The 22,248-nt window shown below is 30.4% G+C and overlaps 1 protein-coding gene and 1 pseudogene across 1 annotated transcript; both read right to left on the reverse strand.

Annotated features, from left to right (window-relative positions):
* Nucleotides 1-8,288: 8,288 nt before the first annotated feature.
* On the reverse strand, nt 8,289-13,570 carry LOC101250283 (two-component response regulator-like APRR5). The gene is made up of 8 exons (XM_004234976.4): nt 12,909-13,570; nt 11,686-11,847; nt 11,465-11,595; nt 11,214-11,369; nt 10,887-11,055; nt 10,409-10,730; nt 9,325-10,075; nt 8,289-8,984 (listed from the first exon to the last, which is right to left on the reverse strand). Exons 1-8 carry the CDS (start codon nt 13,156-13,158, stop codon nt 8,883-8,885), a joined length of 2,043 nt encoding a protein of 680 aa, XP_004235024.2. The 5' UTR covers nt 13,159-13,570; the 3' UTR covers nt 8,289-8,882.
* Nucleotides 13,571-17,773: 4,203 nt separating this feature from the next.
* On the reverse strand, nt 17,774-20,577 carry LOC101258343 (subtilisin-like protease SBT3.8; annotated as a pseudogene).
* Between the last annotated feature and the right edge of the window lie 1,671 nt (nt 20,578-22,248).

Raw genomic sequence — 22,248 nt, forward strand, 5'->3', positions numbered from 1 at the left:
TTACTCTTTTGTAACAAATTGTAACAAGTGCAACTTTCTCTTTGCTAATGGACCTATCTCATTTTACTTTGATAAAGACAGGGTACAGGTCCACTGATATTAATATATTGCCCTCAACTTTGTGTTTTGCTTTATGCCTAGTCTATTCATCATGCTCAGGTTGTGTGTCAATTGTCAATCTCTTAATTCATTTCATTTCTCATTTCTGTTGTGCAAAATTTCACGCAACTCTTTTTCCTACCTTGTAAATTGTTCCATTTACGTGTGAAAGGGAAAATTGGACAAATAATATGAGACGAAGGGAGTAATAGCCATCTATTTTTACTTGTTCAGTATTGATTTCGACAAACCTCTAATGTAAATAGAATGATATATGTAACAAATTCAATGCTTTAGAAAATTACGATAGTTTATTAATTATAAGAATAAATTATTTCTTGATTTTTAAACATAGACAAGTAAAAATGAATATGAACTTAATTTGAGTATAGTGAATAAGTAAAAGTAGACGGATAAGGAACAACTATTGAGTACTCTTATCATATCATATCATATATTATTATAAGCATGGAGCTCAAAACTTAAAAGTTGAATTACCATTTTGCCCCTCTAATAAATTAAAACTTATATAATTTATATATATATATATAATCTTCTTATTCTCATTTCATAATCTTGACCTTTCAAATTTCTAACATAAATGTAAATAAAAACAAAAATGAGTAATTATCAAGAAATTAAAGTAGATTCATGTATCTTTAAAATTAAATTTCATCTCTATCTTTTTTATATTCATTTTAACAATAATTCAGGTGACTTTTCATGTTTCCATAATTTTGTTCTATAAATTTAACTTTTTCAAGAAACTTTTATTTACCTCTCCTACAATTCTTGTATGTAGGAACTCTAAACATGTGAAATAATGTCACAATTTGAGGTGAAAGTTGTGAGATTCCCTTATGCAGTTACGAGAAATAGATAAGAATTCAATTACTGAAGCATCAGAGATTGATATGTTAGTTTTATAATTATTTGTAGTAAGAATTATAATAAGACTTTTTTGTCTCTCTTTATATAGTTGAATTCTTGTTTTATTAGCAAGTTGCTCTCAATTCATATTTGTATTTTGTATGATCAAATGTTCAGTTTCACTATAGAGACAAACAAAATGAAATGCCTAATTATCTTGCTCATGTGTACCTTTTTTTTTTCTTTTCTCCGTACTTATAATTTTTTACATTTACATTAATTTTCATCTTTAAGAATGAATGTGATAAAATAGGATGTTTACTCTTTTCTTTTCTTTTTATGGAAAAAAAAGGTGAAACATATAATATTAGATTAATGATGGATAAGTTATGTATGAAGAGAAAATTAAATTTTATATAAAAATAGTAGTTATTCATAAATATTCTGATTTTCAAAATATAAATAATAAAACTTTTTACATCATAGTTTTAAATATTTATAGTTAACTAATTAGTTTAAAGTGTTTGTGGATAAAAAATTAATACAATACTTTAAACACATTCATTATAATTATCAGGAGATTCAAAAGGTAAAATAAAAAAGTTAAAAGGTTTTGTTTTCCTTTCACTCAAAGTTAATCTTACACTATTTCTTCTAACATTATTCTACCAATAAAACGAAACTATCGAGAAATTTAATTTAGATAGTTGTTATTTTTCCTTTTTGCTTTGCAAACTTATTTTTTGAATTATAAACGAAGTTTATTTAATTAATTTCTCATATTATTATTTTGATGCATTCACTTGGAGGTCAGAAAATTGGAGTGTCATAATTAGTAGTAAAACAAAGTAAGAAATCTCAATTAGACATATTTTATTAATTTCTCATATTATTATCTCGATGCATTCACTTGGAGGTCAGAAAATTGGAGTGTCACAATTAGTAGTAAAACAAAGTAAGAAATCTCAATTAGACATATTTTATTATTTAGTAATATTATCTTTTAAGAAATAATAAACTCATGGTTTACACGCACAAAGCGCGTGCTCAGAAAGTGTGAAACTCCTAACCTCAAAGTTGAATTACCATTTTATCCTTCACTTAAATATTTTTTCTATTTTTTAAAATGTAAAAGTATTTTTAATAAATAATTAGATAATAAACTTTAAAAAAATAAAGATATAATGAAAGATAAATAGTCATTCAAACAAATGAAGTTCAAACATTTCAAAACATCTCTTATTTAATTTTAAGTTAAAGAATTTGAAGAGTTCTATTAATAAAATTATATACATGATTTTCCCTACAAAATACATTATTTTGATGTCTTCTCATGACAATAGCATGTGAATTGATTTATCTCACAAAATTCTTCTTCAAATTTTTCATGTTTCTTTTGATCAATAAATTTTAGACATATATGTATATAGATAGAACTAATATTACATGTTTTGTTTCATTCTTTTCATCAAAAATTTATGTTTTTAACGCAACAAGTGATAAATAATTCTAGAGAGTTTTTCATTTGGACAAAAAGTCTGCTCAACATTCATGAGGTAAAACAAACCTACTTGTCTGAGAAAGAATATATATGTTGTTTCGTTAATTTATTGACGGTAAATTCTTGGAGAATATAGTATCTGAATCAGAATTTAATTATTTCAGTGCATTCAATGCATTCTTCAAGAAGGTTAAAGGCGTCATGGACATTTATTTGTTGTTTGGTAAGTATTATTTTTCATTTCAATGTTGCATATTTTTACTTAGTTCATTGTTTGTTACATTTAATTTTTCGATTGAAGGAAGATAAATTGACTACTTTTTCTTGAATAATGGCAATGAAAAAGAAAATAAAAATTTTCATTTACATGTCTGATGTACAAATATTCTTTTAAAGATTATGTTTGTCATAACATGTTGATTATCATGTAGTGAACACTCTAGGTTATTGGATAAGAGAATTGAATAATTCATGTAATTAGCTTTTTCTCATAATTAAATCTACAAAAATTAGCATGCATTATATTTAATGTGTCTTGAGAATTTATAAATGATTTACTACTTGTATGAAAATAAAATCATGGTGTGATTTCATATTTGTAAATAAATACCCCTAATAAAGAAAGAAGAGGAAACGTTGAAGAAGAAAAACGGTATTACTAAATATTTTTATATTCTGCAACTTTATGTTTTTATTGATTAAATTTAGAACTTATTATTTTATTTATTCTTTCTAGAAAAAAAATATTTGGATAAAAAATCTCATAAATTCTTTATACTCATTTTAAGGAGTATATACTCCTTTTAATTTTTAAACATAAAAAATTATTATTAATAATTTTTATACCCTTTTACTAATTTAAATATTATTAAAGAAATAATTAATAAAATATTACTTAAATAATACTTATATGGTATTAATCCATTATGTTTCTAGGTAGGATTAATTAAAGAAATGTTTAATTTGTTTTTTATTCTAAAATAGAGTTCGGTAGATGAAGTGTTTCGTAACAACAAAAGACAGTAAACTATATCCGAAATTTCCTTTAACATTAAAGGACAAAAATGTCCTTTGAATTACCATACATCTTAATACGGCACATATTTAGATTTTAGTAAGAAACTTTACATATTCCCAACTTTAAACAATCTAATTCTCATCGACGTTATGTATATCATCAATTTTTAATGAATTTTACAATTCCAAACTTGTAACGATAAATACCAAAAAATTATCTTCAAAATCACTTTATATTAATGCATACACTTAGTTATTTCGATGTATAATTGTTGATGAATGATTATTGGTGGATGTACTTACACTGACACATTGTTCAACACAATTACTTTTTGTTGATGCATACACTTTGTTATTTTGTATAATTATTGATGGATAATTGTTGATGAATGTAATTGTTCATCACATCATATTATATTATAAGTGGGAAGCTCCAAGATGTAAAGTTGAATTACCATTTTATCCCTATACTAAATAAAAATGTTATATTCATATTTGATTATTTTATTTTTAAAAAATATTGAGCAGTAGACTTTTTTTACTATTAATGAATTGAGAATATTTGAACAGTTATGAAAATTAAATAATCTAAATGTTAAAGAAAATGAAGAGACAAATTTTAGTTAATGAGAACAAATAGGTAGAGATTTAAGTGACTCATTAACTAAAATATAAAAGCAGTTACCTTTACATTGCTAGAATCTTAAAAGTTGTAGATTTCAATGCAATGAATCCCATAGTTAATAATATATTAATATATGTTATTTTCAATGAGAAATACATGAAAAGAAGCTAAAGAGACTAAATAATCATTTAAAGTGAGTATTATATAAAGCCAAGAATAATTTTCATTTTCCTCAAGTCCCCTCTCCATTTTTATGGGTCTAAAGAAGAGTAAATGATTTCTCTGAGCAATTTTTTCTCAATCAATGTCAAAGTTAAAGGCTATTAAAATACGCTATGAACATTGTTGGATTTGTCCAAGAATTTTAGCTATGGATGTTGTTGGATTCGTCAAGGAAATTTCTTAGTGAAGAATACACTCATGACACTTATTATTTTACTAGTTTCAGACACGTGCGTTGCACGTGTATTCCATGTTATTTTTAATATTCATTATAACAATTAGAATTCTACATGTACATGCATGTAACGAATAACAAAATGCGACAATTACTAATAAAATTATAAAATTGTGACAAAAAATCAAATGAGAAATCTTATTTTAATGTATAGATTTATCAAAAAAAACTCTAAATTTAGAACTTTAGATAGTAATTAGCCAATTTGCATTATATATAGTCACAAAAGATTAACTTTAGCCTAAATAAAAATACAATTAAAACAATTATAAATTTATGAAAAATCAAATTAAAGAAGTATAATCACAATAACATCAAATGAGAAATCTTATTTTAATGTATAAAATTTATCAACAAATCGTAAATTTAGAACTTTTGATAGTAATTAGCCAATTTACATTATATATAGTCACAAAAGATTAACTTTAGCCTAAATAAAAATACAATTAAAACAATCAGAAAATTATGGAAAATCAAATTAAAGAAGTTTAATAGAGAGAAAACATATATACAAAATAAACAAAGAAAAAAACATGCGACAACATACACATTCTTTTGAAGGCTCTAGTAATAACAATATGTATATGGAAAAAGAAATACAAAATCTATATATATTTTTTGAAATTTTTGTAGACACTTCTCCCATAAACAATTATAATTCAAGAGACTTCTTCATTTAGTTAAAGTATGAATCAAATAAAACAATAATGCTATAAGCGGCAATATTTATGAATCAAATAAAACAATAATGATATAAGCGGCACTATTTAAACTATAGAATGAAAAAAATAACCTTAGTTAGGATACTCATGAAATAAATAAAGATGTATATGGAATAAAAATAGGATAATTAGATGATGTAAGTTATGAAGATATATATTATTCCTTATCACAATGAAAAGAAAAAATACAATAACTGCAACTATTATTCAAAATAATAGTAGTAATTAAAGTTGCATCAAGTAATTTGTCAAAACTATTATCTATGAAACATTGCAAATCTTTAGTGAGCATTGATTATGGATTTTATATATTGATTTAACTCAATGGTCTCATAATAAAATAATTTATGTTTTAGTATAAAGAAAAATATTCAAAAAATTGGAACTATTTTAGTCGTTAAAAGGGTAGAAATGCCTAAAATTTATTTATGAATATTGTCTTTCAATTTTTTGACTTTAACCAATTTTTTTAATATTTAGTGTGGCATATAGAATGATTACTATTTATATATAAATATTTTATAATATTTTGATTTAACACAGGATAAAATGATAATCCAATTTTATACTGTGTTGTTTAAATTTTTTTTACCCTTCAACCAAAAAAATATCACACAGCGTAATATAACACCAAAAGATTGAAGAGAAGACACCATATCAGAAAGAAAATTTATGCATTAGGATTTTATCATATATAGCCAAAAAGAACATACACAATGAAATTATTTTATACAATGACAGGAAATCAAAGAAATATAAAAAATATTATGAACAACATATATCAAAATTGTAGTCCACCTTACTTTTTTTTTCCTATTAATAGAGCAATATATTATTTAAATATAACAAAAAATCATTTAATATAGAAGAAAGAATAATATAATTAACAAAACTAAAACGGAAAGCAACAAGGAAAAATGTTAGCTAAATTGTGACTTACTCTTTTAATAATACGTTCATCTAAATATCAAAATAGCACTTCCAAATGTATTAGAACCATATTGTGCCATCATATAGTTTCATGCAATAGAGAAGACCAAGAAAATTTTCAAAAAAAGGGTTGGAATATGAATTCTTGTACTTTTGAATGCTCTTGATTTGTGTTGTTATTTTCTGTCTCCATGTCTTAAATATCTATACATTTTAATAATATGTGGAAGATGAAAATAATTCAAGTTAATTGGAAAGGCTGAAGTAACATATGAAATGAAGTTCAAAAAAGTCATCTTTTCATTTACCATATTCATTGTAATTAATGTAAGTTAAGTAGTTTCTTCAAAATTTAAAGCTGAAAAAACCTAATAATTAAGTGATGCATGAATAAATAGGAGTAATAAAAAGACTTTAGAAAATCTCATCCTTTGTTTACTTATTGAAAGTCATTGATTGGATAAATTAAAAGTTTCTCCATAATTTAAATACTTAAGAAAATTAAATAGAAGAATATGATACATACATATCATTGTGTAATTAAAATATTTATATTTAATTAAACAATAAATTAAATTTTAATTTAATAAAAGAGCAAAATAGTAATTCAACTTTACACTATAGAGCTTCATGCTTATAATAATATATGATTTTCTTGCTAGGGCTTAATATGTGCAACGCACAACAATAGTTTTACGGTAAAAGATTTCTATATGTTACTAGTTTTAACATATTTCATTAAAGTAGCACATAACATTTCACTTATTCATTTAAATATTGTAGTCGTATAGTTTTTTGGATTTTGGATCTTAGAAATGAAAATACCATATAGGATACATATCAATTTTAAGAACATGTAATTTGCATTTTCTTTTAATTTTTGTTATTTAAAAGTTTTACAATTTATTAGCTATTTTATTGTTTTTAGTCTACTCTATTTCATTTTATTTTCAAATTCATTAGCTAATTTGGTGTTACACTCTTTCTCTTTTGATTACTTAATTTTATGAATAACTATTTATACATATTGTAACTGTATTTAAATAATTTACGAATATTTATACTAAGTAGTGTGCAATATAAATATATTTTATATTCTGAAATTCAATTTTTTAAATATGCATACATTTTATAGTAATTACAAAAAAATTTTAGGGAAAATACCCAAGTATCCCCTCAACCTATGTCCGAAATCTCAGAGACACACTTATACTATACTAAGGTCCTATTACCCCCCTGAAATTATTTTATATGTAATTTTCTACCCCTTTTTAGCCTACGTGGCACTAGTTCGGGAAAAAAAATCAACCATCGTTGGACCCACAAGATAGTGCCACGTAAACTAAAAAGGGGTAAAAAATTATTAATAAAATAAGTTAAGGGGGTAATAGAACCTTAGTATAGTATAAGTGTGTCTCTGAAATTTCAGGCATAGATTGAGGGGTACTTGGGCATTATCCCAAAAATTTAAGTATACATACATTTTATAGTAATTAGAGGGGACAACACACTTTTCAAAATCTAGTAACATAAATAATAGACAAACATCCACATCAACTTTTGCAGGCAATAAAGGCAGAGGGTCTTAACTCTTAGGCTGCACGCATATGGCAGGATATAAAACCGGGAATCTAGTTGTTGTCAAGCTTTTGTAGTTTTTGGTTTATCAGGTACCAACATCCATGGCCCATTTCTTTTTACCATAATTTAAGGCCACTCAAGTTCCCCCCTCTTTTTCTTTTTTTTTTTTACTTTCCTTGCTCTTAAATGCTATTCACTGTTTTTCCCCTTTCAATTCAGGCTTGTACTTGCTGTTTTTTTTGTTTTTTTGGAGGTCCTCTTTCTAGCAAAGAACTTGGCATGCCAAGTTTTGAAGAAATGATTGAGAAAATGGAAACAGCTACCCATTTATGCTGTGTGTCATTCTATACCCATGATATTTGTTACTGTTACAATCACTCCTATGCTAAAGCATGCTTAAAGGCTAAAGCAGAAATGGAAAGAAAGATCCCAAGAGCCTTAGAGTGTGTGAAGAAGACTGGCAGTATGCATCACATTGGTCATGACTCATGAGAAAGAAACAATTACTTGACTATATATATGTAACAATGCCGCAACAACATATTTCTTCTATAAACAGAAACAAAAAAAAATAAACCAGAGCAGATGCCAGCAACTCTCTGTTAATTCTCTGTACATAGGCCTAGAGCTAGTCGTGGTATGCTACATCTGATGATCGAGATAAGTAGAACAAAAGGACTCCAATAATTTACAAACTGGAAAAAGGATTTGATCAGCTCACCAACTATAACAAGAGATGCCAACTGATCCTAGTCATGAATATAAAAATAGGTATTTGGACGTTTCTAACCTATATGTTAACTGAGAGATGTACCACACGTATTTAACATCGCAAACAAAAGGCAGGGCTGCCCTCCTTCACAAAAATGTAGAGAACTCCTCACTAGGTTGTGATTCCTATTAACAATAAATGCACACTATCAGTATCAACGTGGAGTGCATAAGTGAGTGACCCTAGCATCATAAACACTTGGTCATCCTCTCGTTTGTTCCTTGAACTTTGGAAGGATAGTATCTCCAGTCATTTGACACCACTTATCTTTGGTTGGATGAATTTGTGATCCTATATGGCCAATCTGCCTATGAGTTACCTGGCGAAGACTCACTAGGAACATGACGAACAAACTGTCCTTTAACTCTGGGACGCTGTTCAGCAAGTTTTTTCCTGCTTTCATATCGTACCTGTGAGCAAATCACAAAGAAAATGATTGATAAGAAATGACAGAACAATCCATTGAAGTAAAATACATTTGCTCTAAAATGATCGTTCATAAATTGCCCAGTGGTCTTTAACAACTCTTAATAAAAATTAGTTCTATTTATCTGGCTTTACTGTCTACCAGTCTGTCTTGTTGATAACTTATTTGCCTTTTCATTGGTAATTTAGGGGAGAAATGTTATGCTAACAGGATCTTTTGTTCTTAGTGAGATAATTTTTAAGATGAGTCTGCCACCAGTTAATTTCACGGTGAAGATAATGATACGTCAAATACAAGACGAGCTTTTGATGAATCTGACATACCTTCTTTTCGAAGCATCTGTCTTTCCGCTTCATGCGAAATTTTGTAAGAGCTGCTTCTCTTTGAGATCGCTGAGAGTTCCCATCAGTAGTGTGAAGGCTTTCTTCTTTCCAATACTCTGCCGGTGTTTTGCCTGGTGGAAGTGAGATGTTTCCGTTGCTTCCATAACTCAAATGAACGTGGTTTAGATCACCATTGCAGCAAATGCTATTTATAGTTTGATCAGTTGCAGAGGGAAAACGTTCGCAATCAGTTGTAGGTTCAGACATGTGCCCTCTCTTACCCTCATTGTAAGCGGACGAATCACTGTTGTTTTGATCACTCTGTGAGTGAAATTTTTGAGAGCTCCTACTTTCACAATTTAGCGCAAGGAATGGATTCGCCTGATAGGAAGATTCCCCAGGGGTAGCTGAACCTGGACTCTGCAATGGCGAAATGCCAGATGGCATGCGAAGAATTGGAGCAATCATGGAGCAGTAAGCACTGCTTGGTCCCTCAAATCTGATGCCTCTCACTGATATAGGGAGTGGTGTCACTTTCTGCTGAGGAGAAGGAAATCCAATTTCAGCTGGTCCTGGTTCACCGTAGCTAGGAGGGACAACGCTTTGAGGTCTAGTCATCGGACCACGGGTGTCTGAGTTGTAATCAATTGCATGGCCACACAACTGCTTATCAGAATCAGTTTCATATTCCTGTAGATTATAAGTCCTAGACGACGTTGACTGTCCAGACTGCATTGCCCTATTCACATACCTGCAGCAGCATTTTCCTTATAGTTAGATGCAAAACTTCATTGGTTTGAAAATGTTGCATCAGAATAACACAAATCATCTTATAGAATTCAGAATGACACTCCCACTCTATAATCTGATAATAGAGTTTCACAAGTTAAGCGGCTCACATCTTACAAGTAGACAAATGAAAAATAATCTATTGTCGTTTCATTCTGTCAAAGTTCCATGCATTGGTAGTGAGGCCTTCAACAATTCAAAATACAAAGATGGAGGCACTTCCTATTCATCACTTTATTCTAAAATTAATGCTGCATTAGACTATGTAAAAAAAGATTAGAAACTGAAAACTTACCGCGTGAAGGCTGAAGCATCAGAATGGTTCAATCTGCGCTTCTCATTTGTAAACTGATTTACAGAACCACTTGGATGGGACCTTGTCAATGAAAGATCCAGTAATGGAGAAGAATCACCCTTGTTAATCCTAGTGTCAGAACCAGAACTTTTGGAATTACATTTGAGGTAATTATCAAATGCTCCGATCAAATCAATTGCTTGTTTAGTTGGAGGACCAGGATGTTCATCAGAAGTTTGACCAATTGTACGACCATGACCCCAGTTATCATCAGAATTTATGTCTTCTCCCCTGGTCATTGCATTTGCATCTGTTGTAGGAGCTGCACCAATTTGTATGACATAAATGTTAGAAATTCAGAACCAGTACACGTACTGCTAACTGATTCAACAGACTTTTCATTTCAAGTGACACTACTTCAAGAAATCAACAGACCGGACCTGCTTTCAGAATCATAAGATGGTCAGAAGAATTTTACCTCTTCCATCATTCTCGGAAATTCTCAATCTATTATTTGCTTCATGAAGTAGTTCCTTCACCAAATCTGCAGCATTTGGAAGAGAAGCTTCCCTATTTGGTTGAACAGATTCCGGTAAATTTTCTGCATTCTCTTCTTCATTCTCCAACTCTGGTTTTGTGCAGGAGCTCTACATAACAGAAAAAGCGGTTATAGATCTTACTTGCTAGAAACTACAAATCAGATATCACATAAAGAATTTTATCTATTGGAAACTAAATTAACATTTTCACACAAATAAACCACGTTTTGTCCAAAAAGAATTTCATGAAAGGTAATATATATTACCTGAGCATCACTTCCTTTCTCAATGCATTCCCGGTTTCTCTGAACGCAAGCCTTATAACCACTTGAATGGTTGCTGCAAGCATTGTTTTCAGCTGTGGCCTCAACTTTTTGTTGTGCAACACTTTCATCAACAGGCCCCTGGGAACTACCACTTGCCTGATAGGACAAAATAGTTAATATGTAGTTGATAGGCGCAAAGTTCAGATAGGATGTTTAAGAAAAGAAATGCGACAAGTTAGGATTATGCTTACAGCTCGTCTCCTCCAGACGTGCTGCCACAAATTCCTTAATTCATTCTTCCTAACTGGCTTGACAAGAAAGTCTGCTGCACCTCTCAGCATGCATCTATAAACCGTACTAACAGAGTCGTTTGAGGACATCACTGTAGATTAAAAAGAAGTTTTATTATGAGTAAATTGACATGCTGACCAACATTTTCTGCAGCAATAGCAGGATGAAGAAAGCTACATACTTATTACAGGAATGTTCTTGCAAATGTCGTGCTCCATTATCAAGGAAAGAAGAGCATATCCAGAAATTGATGGCAGGTCAACTTCTGTCAAGATGAGGTCGACATTGTGAGGTCTGCCTTTCAACAACTCCCATGCCTTTAGACCATCAGAAACTGCAGCGACTGCACAAACAAAATGTTTAAAACGTCAAAATCCTAACAAAAAAGGAAACAGATCTTGATTACACAATTTGTTTTCCTCCCTTCAGTATGTCTCATGCATGCTGAAGCAGGGATGGAGAGTAAATTGCTGATCATCATAACCAAAGGATTCAAAGGCCAATTTATATGTGTGTGTGTATATATATATATATATAGTCTATTTTTTCACTTACATATAAAATTGTATCCATAAAGTTAAGCAACAAATCCTCAATTTACCATGAAACTCAAACTGACTCATCTACCATGCCAAATTGTTTGGTCATGGACATGGATCTCCATCAATAAAAATTGCTACAATATCCAATTCTATCTTCTCCTATTCCATTCTTATGCTTAAAAAGACTCATTCATCAACTAATACATTAACAACATAGTGCTCCACGGTAATTACCAGTTTCAAATAAGCAGACTATGTACTACAAGAAGGTTATTATTAACATGAAACAGATGTAATTTTGCAGGTTATGCTACCAATCAACTACTCCATCAACTCTATTCAGGTTCATTTCATTCTAATACTACATATTTAGTCTTTAAAGGAAAATTGGAGATTCTATAATTTCATGATGTGACACAAAAGAAAATTCTTAAGCAAACCAACTTCAAATCCAAAATCCTGAACATTATTAGTTATCTTAACCCTCAAATGAAAAGAATCCGAATATATGTATTCCGAAAATCTAGCAGGATTAGTAAATCTACCTGAAACTTCCAAACTCAAACTTCCTAAATGGGGATAAACATACAAGCAAAGCCCCAATATCCCAGTAGTCGGGAAAAAAAAATCAACACTTGAACTGACAAAAACAGATCCTCGTTGCAATTTATCAAGAAAACTATGACACAATTCCAATATTATTCGAATCAACACATTTACGAGCTTAAATAACTCAAACCCAATTCAAAGTTTCAATCTTTATACACCCCAATTAGACAGAAAATCAGTATTAAGCCACAACTAACTCAAAAAGGGAAACTCAAAGAAACTATTTCAATTTCAGAAAAAGCAAAACACTAACCTCTGTAACTGCATTTCCTAAGAAGAGCAGCAACAATCTGTCTAGTAGAATCATCTGATTCCACCAACAAAACTCTAAAAACCATTTTAGGCAAAAATCTTTCCCATTTCAAGATTGAAGAAGATGCTGCTGCAACAGCAGCTCCAGCCCCTGTTTCCTTCATATTTCCACCAGCTTCTGTTTCAATAACCATATCTCCCCCTCCTATAACCTCCAAATCACCTTCACTACTCACAACAACCTCACCCATTTCTTCGATTCCTACTTATGTTTCACCAAAAAAAAAAATCCTCGTACTTTATCCAAGTGGAGGAGAAACAAAAAGAACAGTAAAAAAGCACTATCTTTTGGTGAAGCTATAACAAGTCGTCTTACAATAAAAAATAAAAAAATCTGGTCACGTATTTCAACTCTTTACACTACTAAATATCTGAATACAAAATTAATGGAAGAATTTGATCCAACGATAGCAAATCAATTTGGATATGTTTAAGTTAACCGCCTGTATTATCTAATGGTTTAAAAAAAAAGAGAGTAGAGAAATTGACATAAAATATCTAAAAGAGGGTCATGTGTATGGCTCAAATTGGCCACGTTGAAACTTGCATCAAAAAGTAAGGGCCCATTGGCTAGCCACTATTTTTTCTTTTGGAAATTGAATTGGTTGGTCATTTGGTGGCCCTCATTTTACTCTTACTATTTGCATAAAGAATTAGATTTTTTTCTAGATATTTGTTTAAAGTAGGTCCCATATTCAGTAGATATTTTTTTTAGTTAGAAAAATGAAATAAATTATTAGTGTTTAGTATTCAATGTTTAATGGATAGGACATCGACACGTGGATACATCTTTTCGTTTGTGGTTTTGAAGTTGTCAAATGCTATCTTTTCATACCATAAAAATTAAACAACTCTTTTTTCCAGCTGTAACGAGTGGAGAAAAGGGTGCTTAAGAATAAATTAATTTTATTTACTACATAAAAGTCTTGATTGTTATTCTTAAATAGATATTTTGATTTTAAAATTTTTATGATATAAATTTGAATTAGATATATCGGAGTATAAAATTAAAAAAAAACTTAACAAGCAGAGGAGGAGTAATTAATTGGGAATCGCATAATTTAAGGAAGGTTCTCGGATTCGTGGTTATTATTAGTGGCGGATATTAATTCATCAGTTAATTACGAGACTGCCATTTTGCCTGTTTGCGTGTCACGGTGTCAGCATTTGTTTGCGGCACTTTTTCGTGTTCTTTGTTTCTTTCTGCAAAAATATCTTTGGTGATTATGAATTTCACTTGATTGCCTGACTTATTTATATTTTTAGTTATTTTTTATATTAAATAACAATTTAATTTTTAATATGCATTTATTCCTAATGAGATCGATTCATAATCACACTAATTTTTATAATTTATTAGATTGTAAGATTTAAATTTTTTTATTTTTTTTTAAATTTTATGTCCAATCAGATTAAGTCACATAAAGTGAAATGAAAGGATTAATATTGTTCTTGTGATAAATATTTTTTTTCATATTTTACCCTCAATATTAATTACTTATTTCTAAATTATAATATAAGATTTAAGACTATATCAATTAATACAAATATTAGAAAAAAATGCCTGAAATATATAAGAACTTTGATCGATATTATTATAATAATAGCGAACATTGGAAAGGATCTTTACCCCTCTGTACTATTTAATAGTGTATTTTACAGGTATAAATGTGTTCACGTGGATATCATAAATATTGCATCATTATAAATAGTAATGTGTCCACGTTAGATATATATATACCTTTAAAATACACTATTAAATAATTGTAGGGACAAAAGGTCTTTTATAAAGTTTGATATGGAGCCAAAATTAAAATATTTTTCAGACCTTTTTCTCTAAATATTATGGCAAAATATTTATATTACTTATTACTATTATTTAGTAAATAAACAAATTAAAGTAAACGAAGAAAGTGTCGTTTTTATCAAATGAAGGTAGAAATAATATTTATCAAGAAATTTATCTATAATTACATAGTAATAGTAATACTATAAATAGTTTCTTCACTATTGGTACAAAAAAATTAAATTTTAAAGATTAAACTACTACTTATATCTAAAACTAGAATAGAATTAAAGCTTCAATTCAAAAGCTATCGTAGCGATCGTTTGTTTGTTAGCTAGGCAAAGAGAGTTGACATAAATTAGTTTAAACTAGTATAACTAGCTAATATCATATTTGATGATTTTCTTAGTTGTTTTTCTTATATAGAATTCAACTGCTTACGTATATTATTTAGTTACATTTTCAACTCTACATAGCTAAATTCATTTTTTAATATACGAATAACTTAATTCTGCCAAACTAATTTACATACTATTAGTATGCCTACCTCTAATTAATAATTATACGACCCAGAAAGTGAATAATACTAGGTGAAAGCACACAAAATTATTATAAAGTCTTTTGTCCTTAATTACTTGTCTATTTTTAAATTGACATACTTATTAACAAAACAATGATTGATATGATGAGTTTATCATTTTATCTCTATTGATTATGAAGTAAATGAATTGAACTTAACAATTTCAAAAGATTTTACATTTTTTGAAGTAATTAATTGAATGTATAACAGGTAAAAAAATTATACTTTCTCGATTTGTCAAAAATGGACAAATAATTAGGATAATATCTTTAAAAAAAATAAGTAACTAGAAACAAAAAAATATATTTGTGAAATAATATAATTGTGGATGTAAATAGATTTCGATGATCCAGGTAGACTGAAATTCGTCTTCTTTTGGGACACAAGAATCGTAAAAATATCTTTGAAGATTTTTAATTTTGTGGTGGATATTGCAATTACTTTTTTTTCTCTTTTTTTAGATTTTTTGTATGACATTAATAAAAAAAGTGCATCTCTTCGAAGCCAGCAAACCTTATCCAATAAGAGAATTGGGACACTACTTATTTTACATTGATTTATGGTGCCTATACCCAGGGTAAGGTCTCTGTCATTTTCAAAACCTCATTTATAATGTCATCTTTCACAAAAGAAAAAAAAAAAAAAACAAGTTGGTACTAATAAATGGGTCACTTTTTAGATTTTAAAATTTTAAAAAGTAATGTTTTTAATATTTTGGAATGTCAAATTATAAATTTCATTTCAAATTTTACGTAACAGGAGGGAGTTTAAGACTACAATGTTCTTTTTATCTTTATAGGATTATAATTTCTATAATATCACAAATTGCCATATTTGTTATTTAGTTTTTTTAAAAATTGCATATTTTGAAATATTATTCTCAAAAGTCAATAAATATAAATAATCGAAATTTTAAAAAACATTTACTTTACGTAGGCCCAATATGTAACATTATAGAAAGTGTTTATACACAAATGAGTTAAATAGTGTATTTAAATGTGGTAACCTCAATCAACCCAAAAAAGAAGTTGATTGTGGGAGCAGTGGTGTCTCTGAAATTGATTGTTTTGTTACTTTGAATGTTTGTTAGGTAAATTGGAAAATATTATCACAGTTATATAACAAAGCGCTATGGAAGTGGAATTGGGTGAGGAGGTGAGATAATGAAATTCAAATGTTACTCATAAAATTTATTTTTCTTATTTTTGTTAGAAAAATTATTTTTCTCATTTTTAAGAAATTATTTTCCTAAAGATTGTTTAACCAACCAAACATCAAAAATAGATATAACATAAAATTTCTCCAATTCGTTCCAAAAGAGCCATTTTCCCTTAGTTTGCCTTAAGCTACTTGACTTGTTTTATGAGGCATATATAAATATCTATACATACAAACGTGGTTACGCAAAATAACACGTGGTTAGGTAAATTTGCTTAACTCTTTTGGTACAAACATCATGACCTTAATATAATATAAGGCCCCATTGAGTTGAAAGAACATTTTGATATTATAATAACATATTACAAATTTTATTCTTCTCATTTTGTTTGAATTCGAATTAGGCTGGGCCAGGAGCTTATTGTTTGATGTTCTTAACAAGTCTTTAAGCGTTTAAAAGTTAACTATAGTTCTCTCTATGCTTGTCACGTGTCTGGTTAAATAATCTTTGATTTCAGTGTTATATCTTTTATATTAAACCTAGCTTTAATGGATTTCCTCAAACTAATTAAAATAAACTATTTGCTCATGACATAAAATATAAAACGGTAGGAATTTTTATAGTGGGATTATTTTTTCTTGTAATAACTAAATGTCACCAGAATATCCAATCAGAGAGTTAATAGGAAATAACATCTTTCGAGTTTTGGTCAGATCTCATACACCTGTAAAAATGAAGATCTTTTGTAAAAAGAATGCAATATGTACGTAACCTACAAAATCAATTCTCTGGAGAATTAAGGATTACTCAAATCATTGTATTTAGTTAGGGCATTAATACTATTTCCGGCATTAGAATGAGAATGTGTTTTCATTAGAAAATTTAATGAAATGATGGAACTAGGCAGAAATTCAACTTATTTGCTACCAAACTAATATTGAATAATAGGGAAGGGAACGAACAAAAATATCTATTTTCATTGCTTGCAAAGGAATTGAAGGGAAAAAAATTAGATATTCTTATTTTGAGCCAAATTTTCCTCCTATTTAGTTGCAAATTAGAGAAATGATGTTGACAATATAGTCACCTTTTAAATTCAGCCTCCCTTTGTTTGGTCTAGTAAAATGACAAGAAAATGTGGAGATAATAAGGTTTTAAGATAGGAAAGGGAAAAAACTTAGTCTTTGGATAGTAAGACTCATTTTAACAAATATTCAAATTTAAATTAGATAAAAAGATACTATAAACTACACAAAACAAATTATAATGTAAAGAGTAGTTTTTATTAGTATAACTAATCAGTAGAGAAGTAGTGTACAGTATAAATGCTCATTTCTGATTTTTCTTGCATCGCTCGAATTGAATATCAAAGTTTCAGGCATTACATGAATGGTAATGCCCAGTGGAGGCTCAATGATAGCCTTATATTGGGAGTTCACTAGTCCAACGTTGGTGACGCTTATTTTTCGAGACTTGGTATTGTTAAAGAAGGAAGATTGAAATCAAGAATTGTTTGCACAAGTAACAAATCTGTTAGTGATTCTACTGATGGCACTAGTGTACAAATAATTAAAAACATAGTCAGACTCTCCCATATCATAGACTAGGCCAGGATCATTTGCATTCACTGAGTCCACCACCGAAATCAAATGGATCAGCAATCTTATCTGTATTCCCTTAGCTATAATTGGTTCCCCGGAAATGAGGGTCCGTTTGCCATGCTGCATGTACAACATGATAAGTTGATTTAGAAGAACCAAAAGATAAATGACAAATTAGATGTTTGCAGAGTAAAGACCTGTTGTGACAAGTGCAGACTTGATAGCAGCTGGAGACCAATGTGGGTGCAGGGACTTGAGCAACGCGACAATGCCAGAAATGTGAGGAGCTGCCATGGATGTTCCTGAATCAAACTTGTACGGAGTTTCATCAGGAGGAATAGCAGCCTATTTATCGACTCCTGGAGCTGCTATATCCGGCTGCAACATTATCAAACATTAATTTTAGAATGGATAATTCATATGCTATTGCTTTTGTATTTACTAAGTGTAAGCAATGGCGTAGTAAAATCATACCTTAAGTATTGCAGGGGCAACAGAATTAGGACCTCGAGATGAGAAGGATGCGATATGAGTTGAAACAGGTATCCCATCATGAGTTTTTGGAGCACTCAACTTAACTTGTGGCTTCCTACATTATTTCTTAACAGTGGTTTTAAGCAACTAATGAAGTGATTTAAGATTTCTCTATAGCGAAATGAAAAGAATCAGACATCTTTGTTTAGCTGGAGTATCTAATGTAATCGAGTAATTGAGCTCCAACATCAAAACTGACTGCAATACTTGGGAAATCAGATGCGTAAATATTCAAGTCTGTGGTTGGGTTCTTAGCAACAATCAATCCCAAGCCGCCAACCTCCTGTAATACTTCTTGAGTTGTTGATAGTAGTAAGTCATCCCCTTGAACAAGGAAGCAAAGCACCACATTTCCAGCCGCCCATTTATCATTTGCATTTAACTTGTCGCAGTAGCTTCAAAATCCATTAATTTGTGCTTTTTAGCTTGCATCAATCAAGTTATTGAAAGAAACTAGTTTCAAGAAAAACATATTAGTAACAAATCTTTTTGGGTATTCATTGTTAAGTTGTACGTAATTCATATACATTTATTTGATTAAGAGAACTTACAATGAGAGTCTGGTTGTTGCCTAATGTAATGAGTGTGGGAAAGGACCTATCAATAATAGAAGCTGCTCCAGTTATTATCCATGGTGATGTATATCATCTACCGTTTGGGCAATTGGACCTTTATTTCCACCTGAACAAACAACTGTAATTCCCCTGTCAACAGCATGATAGGATGCAAAAGCAATGCCATTGCGCATATCAACATCTGCATACTGAGGTGTGGTTAAGCCAATGAATATGGATAAAATATCAACTCCATCGTTGATTGCTTCATCAATGCCTTTTATTATATCAGCAGATTTACGTACTCCACTTATCCCAACACACCCTATACATAGCAATTCGAGCTTTGGGTGCACCACACCTAACTGTCCCATAAGCAAGTCCATGGTAACTTGCATTTGGTGCAAAGGATCCACCCGCAATGCTTGATGTGTGTGTGCCATGTCCATTTCCATCCCTTGGTGACGCAAACTCATTCTTAAGAAATGACCTTCCAACTCTGCTTCAAAACCTTTTAGAAAGTATTTTGCTCCAATTAGTTTCTTATTGCATGCCTTAGCTGTATCAAAATCTGTACCAGACTGACAGTCACCCTTCCATTTTGAAGGGATTGGCCCAAGGACTTTGTCATTGAACGCTTCACATTCTGGCCATATTCCTGTAGTTTGAGTGAGTAGGTATTTTAGACTTCTGAAAATATAACAAGTGATCACCTTGTGCATCGCTACGTACTTAAGACTGCAGCAATATTCCTTCTAATAGAATTCCTGCCTCTATGAATGCATTAATCAAAAGATTGTTTTTCCATTTGACCCACATAAAGAGAATGATAGGAAAACCTGTATCAAGGACACCGATGATGACGCCATCTCCCATGTTGGCTTCATGAAGGAGGTTTGTTGGAGGAGAAAATGTGGACAGGCCAAGGTAATCCCAGCTTCTTGTCGTGTGTAACTTGTACAGTTGATTTGGGATCACATGGACCACATCAGGTAACTCTGCAACAAATTCAATGAGGGGATACCATGGAAATATCACGCGATTCCAATTGAACTATAGCATGCCAAATTTAACCAACAAGTATGTCATCTTCAAACTTTTTTTGAAGTCCTACTTTACCAGCTAAAGAGAGAGATTGCAAAATACTACTACAGTTTACCTGCAATCTTTTTGGCTTGAGATTTTGTTAACCTGGCTGCAAAGCCGGAGAAACCATGCTTATAACTATAGATATTTGAATCTATTGCAGCTTCTGAACTAAATAGTCTGCACATATTACTTCAAAGAGAAGAGAAAACCAATTTGTTGATCTTTCCTCAGTTACCTTCCCTGTACTGAAATAAAGTATTTCATGGTGAGCTGATGTTGTGAGTTCAATATCATCATGTTGCCTTCTTCCCTGAAAACGACATGAACCTATATTTTAGCAATCATTTCTTGTATTATTAATTTTACAGTGAAACATAATTGAGAAATTGCAGAATAGGTTGTTGTAATAACTACTCACTTTGCTTTCAGCATTTGCTTGAATTCCTAAGAAGTCTGACAAGTTCAAGAAAAGGTGTAGATCAGTAAAAGCTAATTTACATTTGATAGATGGTAATCGTGCGATTTAGGATCTGATCATGATGTCTTCTTCTTGGTGTCATGATCCAAAAGATAGAGGCATCATGAAAAGTTAGCTTAATTAATTATACCGTGGCCAAGAACAAATGTTAGAAAGCACCAAGCACAGATGGGTTCTTTAGCAAGTCCTAATATAATACGTAAAATAAATTATGTGTAAGATGGGATTGGAGAATATGCTGATTAAATAATGTGTGAAATATAATCATGTTTGAATTATATATGGTACTCACTTATTAAACAGTGGAATCATCTCATTAGTTAATTGTATAGCTGCAATTTCATACTGGTTTTAGTAGTGCAAACCTTCTATATTTTGTACTATAAAAGCAGCCAGACACACTAAGCTCCCGCTATACGCTATACCATAGTTGCCTGAGGAGTATTGTGAAAATTATAACCAAAATGAATTGCAGGTTAACTAGTACTTCCTCCATTATTAGTATGTGGTGCCAAAAGTGGCGGGGCAATGTGAGAGCTTATATTATTGGTTAACTTGAAGTTTACGCTGTCTCAAGCTAGGGGTGCCCCATCCAGCAATAATATGATTGATCATATTGCGACAATGTTCTATGTTCTATCATCATTACAGTTCACTTGTTTAATCTTTGAAACTTTTTTATTTGCTTACAAAAGTTCTGTCACATATTGTCTAGCTTTTCGAACTCTTCCTGCCAAGACAAGACTTACTGTATAGAGCTTCAACTAGGGGCGAGAAATGTTGAGTTGAGCTTAATTCGGTGGATCAAAATGAGTTGAATTAATAATATTAGGATTTATGCGGGATAGATTTCCTAAGAGTCAGTTTTCAAGTTTTCTCCTTCATTTGTGGTTCATATTGAGTCGGTAATGTTTCATTCAGCCTATTGAAAATTGTTGGATTGCTGTTAAAATTCGAAGTCATTTGGATCAATTTTGTAGTAAAAACAATTTGGTGAATTTCTACACCACATATTATGCTTATCCGCAGGATTTAGCCACAAATCTTGATGGATCGCCAGACAGATACCAAAATTTAGCCACAAATCCTGATGGATCGCCAGATAGATACCAGAATTTCAGCCACAAATGCTGAATAAATGATGGCCCTGACAAAAACAACATAACTTGCTACTAAGGATAGTCTAGACTCTTGACTAATATCAAATATTAGCGATTACACGAATTTTACTTTGAAATCCTGACAAATCACCATAGTTTGCTCTCCACCCATAAACTGGAAGCACGTTCCTGACTGTGTCAATGATGGGAAAATCTGCTTAAACGGCGAAAAGTATGACCCATTTTTTAATTATAAGCTTGAATTGAGTGATTAAGAAAGTTAACACTCCTAATTTTGTTTTAATTTTGATGTGTTATCTTTGCCTAATTAGTATTACCCTTTAGTTGGTCTAGTGTTTTAGTCTACTGTGATAATTTATAAAAGTTGTTATATGTTTGA

Source organism: Solanum lycopersicum, chromosome 3 (genome assembly GCF_036512215.1).
Source record: "Solanum lycopersicum chromosome 3, SLM_r2.1".
NCBI lineage: Eukaryota > Viridiplantae > Streptophyta > Magnoliopsida > Solanales > Solanaceae > Solanum > Solanum lycopersicum.

Excerpts from the sequence above, each read along its gene's own strand:
- LOC101250283 (XM_004234976.4), bottom strand. The coding sequence starts at position 13,158 with ATGGGTGAGGTTGTTGTGAGTAGTGAAGGTGATTTGGAGGTTATAGGA. Across the intron at positions 11,596-11,685 it reads CAAGAACATTCCTGTAATAA|TGATGTCCTCAAACGACTCT; the intron begins GTATGTAGCTTT and ends TTTAATCTACAG. Across the intron at positions 10,076-10,408 it reads GATGCTTCAGCCTTCACGCG|GTATGTGAATAGGGCAATGC; the intron begins GTAAGTTTTCAG and ends ATGCTGCTGCAG.